The 16,065-nt window shown below is 41.2% G+C and overlaps 1 protein-coding gene across 4 annotated transcripts; it reads right to left on the reverse strand.

Moving 5' to 3' along the window:
• Nucleotides 1-358: 358 nt before the first annotated feature.
• UBE2I (ubiquitin conjugating enzyme E2 I) lies at nucleotides 359-14,726 on the reverse strand. Of its 4 annotated transcripts, none has more exons than XM_075514693.1 (7): nucleotides 14,577-14,725; nucleotides 9,688-9,766; nucleotides 9,367-9,450; nucleotides 5,931-6,003; nucleotides 4,171-4,280; nucleotides 3,918-3,997; nucleotides 359-1,017 (listed from the first exon to the last, which is right to left on the reverse strand). In XM_075514693.1, the coding sequence occupies exons 2-7, from the start codon at nucleotides 9,751-9,753 to the stop codon at nucleotides 954-956; spliced, it is 477 nt and encodes a 158-aa protein (XP_075370808.1). In that variant the 5' UTR covers nucleotides 9,754-9,766; nucleotides 14,577-14,725; the 3' UTR covers nucleotides 359-953. The 4 variants fall into 4 exon arrangements, with proteins under 4 accessions (XP_075370808.1, XP_075370811.1, XP_075370809.1 ...); XM_075514696.1 differs by lacking the exon at nucleotides 14,577-14,725 and adding an exon at nucleotides 14,205-14,402; XM_075514694.1 differs by lacking the exon at nucleotides 14,577-14,725 and adding an exon at nucleotides 13,481-13,803.
• Nucleotides 14,727-16,065: the final 1,339 nt, after the last annotated feature.

Here is a 16,065-nt window from a genome sequence, read left to right on the forward strand (position 1 = left end):
GGACAGCTTCTATTATTGTTCATATCAGTCTAGTGCTTGTGTTACTTTACGTTAACATGGTCACACCCGTATGTTGATTCCATTATGCACAGTAAGCAATTGGTCTCTAGCTAGTCAGAACTCCATAAGCTGTTTAAGGAACTGACCGAAGTTGAATAGCTGCCATTGCCATTCGGGGCACAAAGGAGGGCCACATTCTTGGTGGGGGTGGGGGCAGGGAAAAGAAGTGAAGGCAACATCTAAACAAAAGGTAAGTGCAGCATCACAGGCCTTAAAAACAGGACTTGCACTGAATTGTGTTCAGAGCCATTTAAATGGCAGTCTTTTAATAACTTTAATGAAGATAAATGAAACAAAGCCCTTTATATAAACAGTTTATTTACTCTAAACAGCAACACAGACAGAACGCCATATAAACACAAAGGAAGTGATGCAGAATAAGGATGCTGGCTGACTTTGGATCTCAAAGGCTCTTAAGCAATAACAACCTAGTTTCTGAAAGATAGAAAAACAAATTCAGGGAGGGAAGGGGGTGGAGGGCATGATTTTTTTTCATACAGCCAGCTAGAGGCTAAATACAGTTCTAACATTTTAAAGCATGCCTGCATCAGATAGCAAAGTAACTAGAGATACTAGTGAATTTATAGAAGTATAAAAGTTTATAATTTTACAGCAGTTGAAATACTGACATCAATATTAAAATAAAAGCAAGTTTTACATAACAATCAAAAATACAAAAGACTGAAGGAAGAGACCCTGTATGAAAAAACTGGGGGCAATTCAGCAAATTTAGAACTGTATACAAGTGGCGAATATGGAAAATGGCACACATACAACCCCCTCCCCTAAATGGATATTAATTGTACATAGCAACATTAGATTTTGCAAAAGTTTTGTAAACAAGTTCTTGCCAAACCAATCCCTTCCTTTTTAAGATGCTGCATGACAGATGCTTATGATGGTGCAAACTTCTTGGCTTGTGCTCGAACCCTCTTTTCATATTCCACTCTGTTTTGGCTGAATAGAAGAGAGAGAAAGGGTAATTACAGCTTGAGAAATCAGAGGCCACGTTATAGAGTTATTGTTCTTCTATTTCTCTTCAATATGAAACTAAGCCATTGCTGAAGGCAAAACCAATAGATAGGAATTCACTGAACGCTACAATATATTAAAGGCTTCTCTGGACCATTACTCTAATCATTTCCTTTGGAGGGAAGTAAGGTACTGTTTAAATAGGTACTTCCTAAGCTTGATCTGTTGTCAAATGATTGTACTATCTTACTTCATCCCATACCAGTCTCTATGAAGAGGTGTGTGCCTGCTCTTTCTCAAGGCCTTACATGCAAGCATTCTTACTCATCTGAACACAAGTTTTCCACTCCCCATGTTAAGACCTGAGGTCATTAACAATAAATTCCAGTATCCTAACAGCACAGAGTGGTTGATGGGAGCAGCTCAATAACACTTGGTGGACTTCATACGATTTCTTTACTGCTTTGGGGAGAGAAGGGAAGTGCTCTTTAAGAAACAGGAAAATGATAACTGTATGGTAGTTTCAGCCTTTATCTCTGCAGACTCCAACTCACAGTGTTGGGTTTATCCTAACCTTCAGTTGAAAAAAAAAAAGCTAGCTCAACATTTTGAAAAAACACTACAGTTCACTAAGTCTAGCATACTTGCTACAGGTTGATTAAACAGGCAAGTACTACTTCAAGGAACTATGACCAGTCATTAAGCCTCAGACTCAACATATAAAAGGGCAAGTTCTTTGTTTTCTATTCTTGGGCCAACAAGGGATGGTAGTAGCTTAGTAGAGCAACCATTTACGTTCAACACCATATTTTGTATTAGCTGTCAGAAGTGTCAGTCAAGAGCTAAACAAAAATTTGTTACCATTACTCTTGTGCCAAAGGTAGTTTACAAGTGACTAGATTTTGCAGACAGCTTTGCAGTAAACTTAACTTACTTTCAGCTATGAAGGCTTGCTGCAGTGAAAAAAAAAAAAAAGAGGCAGCAAATTATATCCTCAGAAGTTGACAGTTTGGGGGGGAAGAAGAAATGAAGCCAATTTTGGTCACATCCAATGAACAATTATCAGCAAACAGTCTGACAATACTCTAAGCTTCTTCTCAAACAAATTTACAAACTCTATTCTAAAATTTTTCTTTAAGTTATATTGCACTATCGCATGAGAACACAACCTAGCTGTTAAGTCTCACACCCTCAGAATCCACACAAAAGAATGCCTGCCATAGTAGACTCTGCATGCCTACGGAAGAGAGGAGGAAGCAGGTTAGCACATTAGGAGTGCTGAAGTTGCAGAGCAACAGTACCAAAGCAATCCTGAGAATGAGAACAAGTATTCTTATTTTGAATACAAAGTTTATTCTTGATGTTTAACAACTTGACTAAAAGACATCTGTTTAAACAACACTGCATCTTCCCCAGTAGTTATCAACTATGCCAGATTACAGATGCATACACAATCCTGCTCTGTTGACCTGCTTCTACCAGTTACTCATTAAGTAGTAAGAGAGACACACTCTCAAGACTGCAGAAATATAGTAACCTATCTGAAATACTATGTGTGTCCAAAGACATGAAGAGGATAAATGGGAGACTATATATATATATTGAAGTAACAAAATACCATGTGTAATAGTTTATTCTCAATAGATTTTTTTTTTTCTAGAAGCACTTAACAATAAAGCAGAAACAAGACTAGCAAAGACTGGTTTTGTACATACATGCATGTGGGAGGTGATAAAAAACCCACACAGACTATTTATACATGTATAAAAGTATATTATTCCTGCTCCATATTCCCTCAGAGCGGCTGAAAAAAAAAAAAAAACAGAAAAGAAAAGAAAATAAAGGGGGGGGGAGGCCTGCCTCATCATTACTGGCTCCCAAAGGTGCTGCCTACAACTGTGGCCACCTAAGTATTCTCCATATGCACTCAGTCCCATCAAGTCTTCACTAGATACTTAAAAAATAACACTGAGTGAAGCCTTTAATTAAATCCAAGATGCACTACCCATCCCTATGTTTCCTTTACACTAGGATCCTATAGCAGACATTTTTGACATAGCTTGCATGTGAAGTCTCATAAAATGCCATTTTTCAAACTTGGCACTTTCCTGGAGACTTGCTCTTCTGTCCAGAATGGTAATTCCACATTTCCATCTTGGTAATTATTTCAGTAGCTGTCAGTGCCAAAAGCATTTGTTTAAAGTGTTTTGCTCCCCTAAAGATTATAGATCAGCCATCCATTTTTAATGGTGGGAAAATTTTAAGATTAAGCCTAAAAAAAAAAAAAAGTACTTTTTAGCTCACAAGTTATTACCTTTCCTAACCGATGCAAGCTTCATTCTGCTAAAGCTAGAGGCTTTCTGTACTTAACCTATTCTTCTGGAAGATCTAGTTTTCACAAAATGCCGCATATTTGCTACAGCAATCACAGAAGCTCTCCTTTATCCTTCAGGCACAAGTGCTTACAGGTACCCACTACTGGACAGAAGTAAGTTACTCCTATACTGATGAATGGTACTTGTCACCTAATTTAGTCTCCTCTACTATTGGTCTCATGAAATCATCATGCCTCATCACTACTACTCAGCCTTTAGGGGAAAGGATTCTATGTTGGGCCAGAACCAGGATGAGAATCATTGTCTTAACTGAAGGAGTCTTCACACTTTATTGCTGTTGCAATGCTATTAAAAGCTCCACTAGCCTATTAACTGAGAAGTTACTGTTTTGTTCAAGTTTAGCACAAGCTAGGCATCTCCACAGGATACAACCATGAAGGTAAGAAAATTCCCCTGATCATTCCTAAAAACATTTGCACATTATAGTATAAGTAACAGACAGCTGTAGGCAATATGACAGCTTTCAAGCTGATACGCAAAGATGCTTACCAGTAAATTGTGTAAGCCTCTGCTTGAGCTGGGTCTTGAATATTTGGTTCATTTAGAAGTTCTTGTATTCCTAACAAGATCTGTGGAAGAAGGAATAGAAGTAACATAGGCATGGATATTACTAAGAGACATTCAATTAAAAAGCCTTTAGAAACCAACTGTAGAAACACACGGCGAACATCTTACATTCACATAACATAAGCAAGCAAAACAAATAAAAGGGCTAAGAATATGTCTAAGTACAATTAATGACCTGTTTAATTGTGATTGCTGGCCTCCAGTCCTTATCCTCCTCTAAGATGGAGAGACACACTGTGCCTGAAGGATACACGTTTGGGTGGAATAATGGTGGTTCAAATTTACCTGATGAAGAAGAGAGAATTACTTGCATGCAGCGCTAAGACTAAGATCAGAGGGTTGGTTTAGATCACTGGAGGAAAAAAAAAAGAACACCAACAAAACAAAACAAACAAACAACTGGCCAAAGACACACTCCCACCCACCGCCCAAAAAAAACCCCACAGACTTCTGGAGCTATTAATACTGGTTTTCTTCTTGGCTCAGCCTGCACCTAAAGCAGGAACTCCATCACATCCGTGGTACCGATCCAGGCAGTATAACACTATCATTGTTACCAGTAATCTTTTGGTTTAGGAATGGAAACTGACAAAACAGTTTGTAGTAGCTTAGTAGCTTTGTGATAAAGACCTTTTTAAACCAATCCTGTCTTTACAGCCTCACATACTACTATATAAAGGAAAGATACTGCCCTTCACTTATCTCTTCTCTCCTCACTTTAACATACTTAAAGTTCCATACAAAGAAGACTACGTTTCTAGCTTTTTTTTTTTTCAGTTTCACTTTTCCTTCATGTATAATCAAGATGCACTGAACAAGAGGAACCAAGTTTAAGATGCAAGACTGACTGAAGGAGTAGGCTTGTGCGGCTCTTCTTCTGCCACTCAATCTATATTCTGGCATTTCTTTAACCTTTACAGTACTTAAATGCAACAGCCACCATCTTGAGTAATGTAATGAACACTTGTTTAGCAATAATGAAATATCTACACATTAGTACAGTTTTCTAATCCATCTGACATCACAAGTAAGTCTTGCTTATGAGCTGCTCAATGAAGTTCAGCAGAAACTCGGAAGCTACATTGGTAAGAAGTCTTACCAGTCACATATACATCTTATTTTAAGGCATGACAGTTCATTTAACACTTGCAGGATATACTAGCTGGTATTTCTCAAGATATTTATGTTAAATATTTTCTAGTTAAAAGGTATGTTTCCTCTTGTGTCACATGTGTTTAGGTGGTAATAAACAAAAGAACTAGCCGAGACAACCGATACAGCAGAAACACTAAAATGAAATGAGAAATGAATCGCTGTCAAAAGAGCCATTTGTAATCACTGTCATTGATATGAGATGGTAGCCAATTCAAGAATCAAGAGCTAGGCAAGGCAATAGATGTTTTCAGATTTCTAAACTAGGTAAGTTTGAGATGGGATAAGGAAAATTCTAAAATTTAACAAGGAAACTAGGTATCTGAAGAGATCTGTTGTACGTAGTATCAGAAAAAGGATAGATTCATGTTTTAGAGCAAGTCGACGAAAAGGTTAAAGTTGATGTAACTTTTTTTTTTCCTAAGTTCTTGCCTCTGACTTCTTGGCTTAGAAGACCAACTTAACAGTAAGAAAATGCAAAGGGATTTGGTCTAACCATGCCTACCTATTAGTTTCCAAAGAGTGCTGATCAAGTAGTGAATACTTCAAGTGGTGCTTTTGTCAAACTTTGAGGAAACCCACACAGCAACCTCCCTCCCAATTTTGTTATATTGAGCACTCATCACAACTTTCTAAATGCAAAGTGGTGGGTGGGGAAAAAAAGAAAAAAAGCAACTTTCCTTAAAAAAAAAATCTGTACAAAAGTAATAACCATTCATAGAAACTCAGGGACTAATTTCACATTGTTCTAATAAGCCTGTGGTTTTTAGTCATTTTACTTACATTTTGGGGGTGAAGAAGGGTAATCATCCTTGAAAAGCATCCGTAGTTTAAATAAGCCTCCTTCCCATGGTGTCTACAAAAAGTTATGGTAGAGTTTAGATTACAGCAAGGAAAAGTCAAACTTGCAGAAAAGTTTCTCAGGCAAAGCACAAGACATCTTTCTGCTACACAGTAGAACATAGCTGTCCTACACTGTAGCATGCTGTCTAGACTGAGACAAGTTATCCTACCTATATAAGAAGTTGAAGAAAGAAAACCCTGCTTTTCCACTTCATTACAGCTAGTAAGTGTTGCCAAGTCATCAATAGAGTTGGGATCATCGCCAATAATTCCATACACAAGTAAAAGTTTCATAGTACATAGAAGAACACAATACTTCTGAAGTTTTACATGATACACATGCAATGAGGAAGAGGCCATTATACCCCCTCTTAAAATAAGTCTGAGAAGATAGGACACAGATACACCCCTTAAGCACGTGGATGTAAATGGCTTCTATTTTGCCTCATGGGAATGTGGCTAAGAAAACCACAAATGAACAAAATATTTGGACAGCACTGTAGTATTGCTATAGTTAATATGAGGTTCACTAGTCTAAACTAACCTTGCCTGCATTTGGTAGCAAGTAGTCTCACAGATTCCATCTTTTTGTGTAAGAGAAGTTCTAAAAAGCTTTTTATCCCCATTAGAAACTGGGAAGAACACTGATAAGAGCAGTTCCCATACTACAGAGCAGACCAAATAAGACAGCACTACTCAAAAGGGTCATATAAACAAGGAAAAACATCTAGCAAAGGACAAAAAGCCTGTCTCAAATATATACTTCCTTGTCATCTTACTTGGAAATAAGGAAAAAAGCCCATCTTCTGACAAACTAGTTTCTGGTAAGAAGTGTAGAAATACAGAAAAGTTTTATATATGTAAAATTCAGATCACTTCTCTGTAACTTGCCCTTGCTATGGAAACACTACAAAGAAAGTACGTGTTGGGTTCATTCTTTAAAACAAACTGGAGTAAAGATGGTCTCACATCTTATCAGCATACATGATCAAATCTTATCCTCAGGGACAGACAGGTATGTTTGAAGACCACCTTAGGAGGAAACCCCTACTTCTTTCCTACCTGAATTAAGTGATTTTTAGCGGAAGGAAAAAGTAAAAACCAAACAAAAAAAAAAAACCAACACCCCACCCCAAAAAAGAAAAAGCACTCCATTGTCATTGGTATTGACTGTGCAAAGTCTCAAGCTAGAATAGGAAAAAAGCATGCTCCGGAATACTAAGATAGATATGTTTTAAAAAGCAAATGAGTTTGATTACATTTGCTATAGCGTATTTAAAGAACTTGTTCTGAACTTGTTCTGTAGTCAGTTGTCAACAACTAGAAATATCTATTCTCCATACCTTCTCAGAGGAGACAAACTTGTCCATTTTTAGAAGAGAGGAGCCTTTTGACAGAATAAACTTCTCCTATTTTGTTTGCTTTCAGTCATAGGGGAAGACAAATAGCTTTTAATAATTTCTTCAAGTAGAACACCAGAACAGTCAACAAAAAGTTTTTACTGTCTTTCTGATAGAGGAACATACCTTACGGATGAAAAACAGCAGACACTCAAAAGCCTTACTAAGATAATAGTACAACAGCAGTATCACCAAGATCGTACAGTGTTACTGGACAGCTTGCAGATGTTCTTCGAGTTTAAATTCTAGGTAGCTAACAGGTGATTTGCTGTCAAAAAAGTGAATGGAGATATGCAACCCAGGACTAACACCACTTTACTTCAATTTTTGATCTGGCCCACAAGAAAGCATTTTGGTGGTTTCAACTACTCATCTGTCTCAGGGGAAGCAGCTGCAGTACAGCATGCCTCCAAACACAAAGGCAGTAGAGAGCAACTGGTTGATTTGGTAGACAGGAGCAAGGCACGCTGCTTCTTGTTAAAGAGACAGCATTTTTACAAGAGTAAAAACCCTGATTTTTTAAATAAATCTCTACCAGGAATCAAATGAGCATAACAAATCTTTTCCTGGTGTGATGCATTTTCTAGGAGGCAAGAAGTTGGCTTTAAGGGTCTTGTTCACTCCATTTTGTGGTTTACAAAACTTTAAAGCAGTAGCATGAAGATTTCGTATGGCATGAAGATTTTACCTAAGTATTTAAAGGTGACATCTTGATAAGGTACATAACTGGCTATTACAAGGGATAATCTTGTTTTGGCAGAACACAAGGGGATGAGTTTTTCCTTACACTGTTAAATTATATTTAGGTGCTTCTTTAAGAACTAACTTGAGCTGTGCAGACAACTACCAAAGTATTGAGCTAAGGTATAACCGTAGCAGCAATGCCATGTTCAGTGTTAAACTGAGGCAGTAGTACAGAATCTGCAGGTTTTGCCTACACACTTTGTCTTCTCAGAATCCAAGAAACGAGATCTTAAGGGGACTTAAGCAAGTTGGCAAGAGGCAGTAGAACAGGCAAAGCAAAAAAAGAAGTCCCACATCCAATGCAAAACACTAAAGACCCAAAAGAATGAAAACCACCAAGTAATTAACAGTATTATCTCAGAAGAAACAACTGCATCCAATGAATTCAAGAATAATGTCTACATGCTAAGTAACATCTTGAAAAAATAGAAACAAGATTCTGCTCAGAATGAGATGTTATAATGGCAGTGTGCAAAATCAAAGAAGTTTCATGCATTAACGATTATTTCCACTTGAAAGTTTGCATTTGTCCTATCCCCTAGAACCAGATCAAGCTGATAAAAATAAACAATTCTGGTCTCTACAGACTTTTTCCTTTCCCTTGTTATTTTAAGGAAAGGGACACTGCAGCACAAGTGAAATCAGATGAAAAGAAACAATATTAAGAGGGTTCTATTCTTCTTTCCCTAATACAAAAAGAGAAAAATTCCATAAAATGGAAGGCAATGAGATTCCACGTTGATAACGCAGAATTATTTCCCGTGAAATCCAAAAAGTTACAAACAGTGCTACAGCACTTCTCTAGGACTGAAGGGTCTCACTATTTTGTGGCCAAAAAGGGTACCGGCAGTTAACCAGCAGAGGCAACATTTTGGTAGTATTAATTTTCAAGCTTTAGGGCTTAAACCAGTATTTAGTAAGAACAGAAGTCACAATAAACCCTGGCACAAAGCAGAAGACAATCTCAAGTTTGCTCAATGCAGGTTTCTTACACACTCCTCTGAAACCTTTTATTCTTAAGGTGATCAGTGCCAACAGTTGAACAGGATCATGGTGTATTTTGTCCGGTATCATTCTTAGCCCACTCCACCTGGATTCTGAAGTAGCAGCAGGATCCAAGCATTTCTATTAAACTACATGTAAGTTATACTCTCAGTTGTCAGTGTAGTGCATGAGCAGGCTTATGTTACCTTTTACCATAAGTGAGATGTTAGGACAACAGTAAGTCTTACCCCTTTCTTTCCTGGAATAGCACACTCCCAGTTCATTAGATTCATTGTGCCATCTGGATTTTTTGTAGGAACTGCTACAAATCCCTGAATTAAGGCAAAAAGCCAAAGGGTGAGGATTTCAGAAGATGTACTTAGAATACTTCATGACATATTTTATCTTTACACGGAGTCATTTCTTTTTGCACTACATAGTTCTAAGCAGCTTTTTTATTTTAAAAATTAATTTAATTAAAAAAAGATCACATCAGGGTAAAGAAAAAAATCATCATCAGAACACCAGAATAACTGCAGAGTCAGAAATTTGTCAGTTCTCATACTTACAAATGGATGATCTTTTCTCCAGGCTTTTCTCTCCTGTGCAAGTCTGCTAAGAGCTATGCCAGACATATTCAGAGTCCCTCTAAAACAAAAATAATTGCTTTTAGTATAAACTTTTACTTATAGTTTAAACAATACATTATATTACCTGTTTATAAGTCCTGCTCACTCAGGAAATATTCTGGCCTCTGATTTTCACTACTATAGCCAAGACACACATTTTTTGCACACCCTGCAGAAGTTAACATCAGGAATAACATCAAGTTTCCCCACGTCAACAACCTCTTAGTTACTGGACTTAACCTACAAAATACTATCCCCACCTTATGTTTTATACTTGAACCACATCTTAGAAACAACTTGGACAGCAGCTTGACAACAGAAACACTATTAGTAATGCGAAAAGTGCCCAGACCTCCTACTTGTGCGACTGATGAACACCTATCTGTCTCCTTAGTACACCACAAAAGGTATGGCTTTCTTCTGTAGGCACACACCTGTACTGCTCCTGTTTCTGGCAAAGAGGGGAATACGAAATGTTATTTTTAGACTGTAAATTCCCGTTGAAAGCCAGTATTCTACACAAAAGCAACACGGGCACAGAACTTAACAAAATCACCTCAGTTTTGCAGTGATGCCATTATACAACTCCTAGAGAGCAGCAGGAACAGACAGCAATACAGAACTGAGCTAAGGAAGAGCCAGTGGCCCACTCATTCCACAAGGCAGGTTTTCAATTCCAGTATAAACTGAATGATCTTTCTCCACCTTCACTGCTTTAGTAACAGCCAAGCATGGTGACTGAGACTGCAGAAGAAACACGCAGAGCACAGGTCACTACTGCATGTGATGCAAGAACAGTTCTAGCTAGACATTATGGTTGCAACAGAGCGGTGCTTTCAAATTCAGGGGAGGATTCTCTATTCACCCAGAACAGCAGTCAAAGTGAGAGTTTATTTTTCATTGTCAAACTGTATCTAAACTCAGGGTTTCATTAGCCACATGGTCAAAACAAACTCCAATGAAGGTTTTTAATCCTCCTCCCTAATGCACTTCTACCCATTTTAAATAAGAGCTGATATTTGGCAGTTGGAGAAGTCAGGCCAATTTGTTCTCAGCTCCACACATAGCTAACAAGCCTTTCTGACAGCCAGGAGAGTAGAATTCTTCCACTAAACAAGCTCACAGAATTAATGAAAGGAGCGTTACCAGTCTATTAAAAGAAACATTTAAACTCTGGTTAAGAATTATGCAAAATTCACGTTCTATTAATACGTAGATCAATTGTAAGAGTATCGCAGTCTACTACTATAACCATATGAATTGTAGCTCACAAAGATCCTTGTTTAAAAGTCTCACATATTCCTGCTATGCCCTTTAGCACGATGTTCATGCTGAAAAGATTTACCAGGCACGGACCTATTCCATGTAAGATATGTAGATATGTTCATCTGCTATACTCTTTAAAGATTAGAAGACAGCACGCTTCCAATTTAAGTATTTACACATCATCAAAAGTGGCTTAGCAGTGCAGACATCTTAACTAAAAGTCTTTAAAAGCACCAGATTAAGAGTTTTATGCAGTTCCTAGGACAGCTGGTATTTCAAATCCCTCCTTCTAGCTTTTTTCAAAGTCAGTTTTGCATGGATGGCCATAATCCATAATTTCAACTTCAAAGTAGCAATTAAATTCATGGCAGATACAGCTTTTTGAGGAACCGCTAACACTCAGTAAACACGCACACACAAAAATCCTACATTCAGTCCAATATTCCTCTAGTATTCCCAACACATGCATCTGTATCTTGGTTACGTCAGAAGATTTGCAGGACTTAGTCAACACAAACTGTACATACCACTTCACATTTTAGCCTGTTTGCACGCAGGAGATGTGGAGGCACTGAAAAGATACCATCAGAACAGAAAAACCCTCTCCCTTAACCAAATTATACAGGGAGTCATTTTAACTATTTTGTGAGGCCATGCCCTTGCAAGAGATGTAAATGCACTACTGAATATGCAGCAGAATTTCAGTTGTGCTGTTAGTACCTGGTGGTCCACTGTAATAATACTAACCTTCCCATAATAATTTGAGAAAATTATTTGTGCATACAAACCATTCAAATATTCTTAGACAGTTTAGTAACTCAGCTACCTCTTCTGCCAAGAAATGTATTACAGGATGCTTTCAAATACATGAATTATACTTCCTGTGGCTAACAGCCCGTTTATTACATGCACCTCAAGGGAAATGCCAACTTCTCAGAGGGCATATAAACAACATACGTCCTACAGAACATCGCCAATCAAGTAACTTTTCAACAGAAAAAAAAAACCAAGTTTTCAGGCTCTGTATCCTGCTTGCTTTTGCAACTGGTTATGCACTATACTGTGCCCTAGTAAATTAAAGATTTTCTTATGTTCTATAAATATATTTTCAAACCTTGAGGCATTTGACTTAGTTAAGCACTGACAGTCTACATCCAAGATTTCAGTGTATATGGGAGACCACATGCTTCGCCTACAGTCTGCACAGACTTCAGTTACCCTGACAAGGGCAGACGAGCATCTAAAACCTCATCACAAACTACTACCAAGTAGAGATTAGAGACAAAGAAAACTGAAAGCTCACCTCAAAAATTAAGATCCCATTAGATAAGCATCCCCTCAAAAGCAAATCAATCTATTAACAAATTGCCAATATATACTCTCTAGCAGCTCTTCAGTAAAAGACTTTAACTTTAGTTCTGCTGGAGCTTGAGATAGGACAAACAGAGACTGACCACCTCAGTATATATTTTGGTCTCAGAAATTATGGAGTGGCAGGAAGGAGTGAGATACTAAGCGGGTATTAAACGTGAAGACATGATATTCTCACTGTTACTTTTACCTTCTTCAACAATTTATGTGCATGGTTGGTTTGTTTGCATTTTTTTTTCTCTCTCCCCTTTGGAACAGTAGTTTTCCCAAATATCTGTATGTTAAGTTTCGGTCTTGTAAGCTTTTGAAATACCTCACAAATGCAAGACATCTCTATTAACCTGAAATAGTTTAAAAAAAACCAAAAACATACAAACACCACACACACCACCAAAACCACACAAACAAAACAAACCCAAACACCCCAGTTCTTGAGGTTCTGAGATTTTTTTTTCTTAATATCACATCTAATTTGTTTTCTTCACCCGAGAAATTTACTGCTAACGAACAGAACTGAAGTCCCAACATATTTATGTGCTACATCACTTGAAAGAACACAAACTTTTGCACCGGAGGAAGTATATCAACCCTGCCTTGCAGGGGCCACACAAGCCTAAGAGACCAGTCTTCATGTTTTGTTTGGTTTTAATCCCCCCAAAACACACCCCAGCATTAAAAGGTAGCAACATCCCTTTTAATGCTAGCAACTCTTTAGAAAATTAACAGAAACTTCCAAATTTACTCAGTAGCTTGCCTCTGCTGCTGTTACTACTATGCATTTTGGAAAAAAGGACAAAACAAAACCAACACACTCATCACAGGCACAAACTTTGTGCTCCATTACAGATCATCTTACCCATTTATACCCTCTGCTGGGGGCGAGGACAAAACCTACTTCCAAACACAGAAAGCAAGTCTTGCAAAGAAGTGATCCCGTGCCACAGGAACAGCAATCATACCCACAATTCTCACTCATGACAAGTCTCTAAATACATCAACAACATGCTCTTTAAGTCTTAAGAACTTTCGACACCTCTTATTAATTCCAAACAACAAGAAAAAAAAATCGTTAAGATTGCTAGCCTCACATTTTTACTTTGCACGATAAATACCGACACAGGAAGAAATGATCAGTTGGAGTAGTTTGCCCCAAAACTATGCAAACTTTACTTTTCAGAAAGGTGGAGAAAGCCAAGGGCTGAGGTGTAATCAAAGCACGCTAACTCTGGACTGGAATAGAAAGTCTTCTCCTGCCTGCGGCATGAAAAAGGTAGAAGAGACGGTACTAGCCGAGCGGCTACCAGAGTCGCAGGGAGAACAACAAAAGGAGCCGCGCGGCGATAGGTCTCGGTGCCGACCGGCCCAGCAACTTCGCCCGGGGCAGTCGCGGCAGCGCCGAGCACTGCCTGCCGAAGGCCGCTGGTCCCGCGAAGGGGCCGGGGCAAGCGTCCGAGGCCTGCGCAGGGCACCCCGCCGCCCGCCCGCTGGCTCCTGGGCCAGTACTCGTCGGGGCGGGGACCGCTTCGCGCAGGCCCGGTGATACCCAGAGCTCCTGGGCGACCTCGGCCCGCGGCGACCGAGACCTCCGGGGGCGGGCCGCGGGAGACACAGAGCCCGCCTCAGGCGGCCGACGATGCACTGGCGGGCCCAGCCGCGCGGTCGCGGCAGCAGCCGCCAGGCCCGCACTCCCCGCAGCTGCCCGTCCCTTCGCGCCACAGGCGCCGAGCGCCAGCCCAGGCGCCCCTCTCCCAGGGCCCGGGGCCGCCTGCGCGCCGTGCCAGGCCCCGCCGACCCAGGCCCCGCGCCCGGCCAGGCCTCACCGTGATCGGCCGCAGCACCCGCGCGTGTCCCGGATTGAAGCGGCAGCGAATGACCCGGATGTTCGCGACTCGGCTCCCCCCCTTTGTCTCTGGTCCGGAGTTTCCCTCCCTCTTCCCTCGGTGCGGAGCGCGGCGGCGTTGTGTCCCTCAGCCCGACCCGTCCGTGCCGCTGCGCCGGCGCGGTACGACCCCGCGTGCGACCCGTCCGCCACGCTTTACGCATCCTCGCGCCACAGGACCCAGAGGTGACCAGAACAATGCCTGAGCACGGAGCGCAGGAAGGAATCCCAGCAGGGCTGGCCCAGGCCCAGTCACTTCCTCGTGCCCCTCGGCTCCCACAGGCCCCCGTCGAGAAACCGAGTGAATTTTTACCTCGGGCGCTGAGAGAGTCACCTGCTCCCTCGGAGGGCGCTAGCGCGGGTCTGGCAGGCCGCGCCTGCCCCGAGACGCGCTCGAGCCTGGCCGAGCCCCACCCCCTCTGCCCAGCCGGGCCGCTGATTGGAGAGTGGGGGCTCTGCCCCTGGCGGGGCGTTCGCAGGTGATGGGCAGGCGGAAGAGCCTGTCAGAGGGAGCGGGGGGTGGGGCGGGGCTTGCCGCGGCCGCAGGCAGGGGGTCGGCGCCGTCCCGCTGTCGGACGGGTCTGCCCGGCAGCGCGGCCGCGGCCGCGGGGTTCCGCGCTGCCCCGGGGCGCAGGGAGCGCGGGGCTGGCGGAGGAGCTGCGGCCGAGCTGCCGGCCGGGCCGTAGCGACCGTCCCTCCTGACCGCCGGTCTGGGGCTGTCCCCGGGTCTGCGGGGCGCTGGAAAGCGCAGAGACCGACTGTGGCCTCCTCCGGTGTGTCTGGCCGGAATTTGCTTCTGTTTTACCCTAATTTTTCAGAGGCAGCATGCTTTATGCTCTGTCGGTTTTGTTTCCCGTTGGGCTTTGTTGTGGTTTTCTAAAAATGCATTCTTAGTGGCATATAGGGAATGAATCACATTCTGTCCTTGTCTTCGATTTCCTAATTTTAATGAAACCTAAGAAATTTCAGTCCTGAAACCTCCGCTTAGCCATGCCTTGCACTGGTTTGTGTTTGTTAATGCTTCTTCCACTATGTTCTATGTAGTATTAAAGTTCAAAATGGTTTCTCTTCTTGGGAACTCGAATTAACTATTTCAAGAAATAATCACTTAGATTTGAATCAGCCCTAATCAAAATACATGCTGAGTTAGGAACCTCCTTGCCCAGCGTGCCACCTGGGGAGCAGGCACCCGCAAGAGCGATTCACCTCGGGCACGTTAAAACGCCTGCTAGGGGAATTCTGTCTCTTCATAACCCCAGGCAACTGGGAGTCCATTACAGCTGGCACCTAAAGCTGGCAGAGCGAATCTAGGCATTGCTGGATGTTTTTGTTTATACTTTGTTCTATTTGGCTTTTAAAATTCCCAATAAAAATTTTGTTAATTTTTTTGCTTTTTGTATTACTTCAAGCATGATGTACACAATATGGAGCTTGAAACCACTTTTGAGAAGATGGAAAGCTGTTGCACAGAGTAAGGCAATAATCTACAGTTCATGTCCATAACGGAGGGGGCAAGATGTCATCAGTTTAAACTGTAGTCAGAAAAATGGAGGTGAGGTATTAAAAAAAATCCTTCTACTGGCAAAGATACTACAGCACTAGGCTGCCCAATGCAGAGAACATGGGTATGGAGTCTTCATCACTTGGGGCTTCACAGGTAAGTTAGACAACACGTGTTTTCATTGTAGCCGCTCCTGCTTTTAACCAAGGGGACAAGCTGAGTAGTCTGTTATAGCTCTTTTCAGGCTTTTTTTCCCCCTGAACAATTCATATACTCATTTAAATTTATTTTGGTTTTGACT

The sequence above is a fragment of the Mycteria americana genome, chromosome 12, assembly GCF_035582795.1.
Source record: "Mycteria americana isolate JAX WOST 10 ecotype Jacksonville Zoo and Gardens chromosome 12, USCA_MyAme_1.0, whole genome shotgun sequence".
NCBI lineage: Eukaryota > Metazoa > Chordata > Aves > Ciconiiformes > Ciconiidae > Mycteria > Mycteria americana.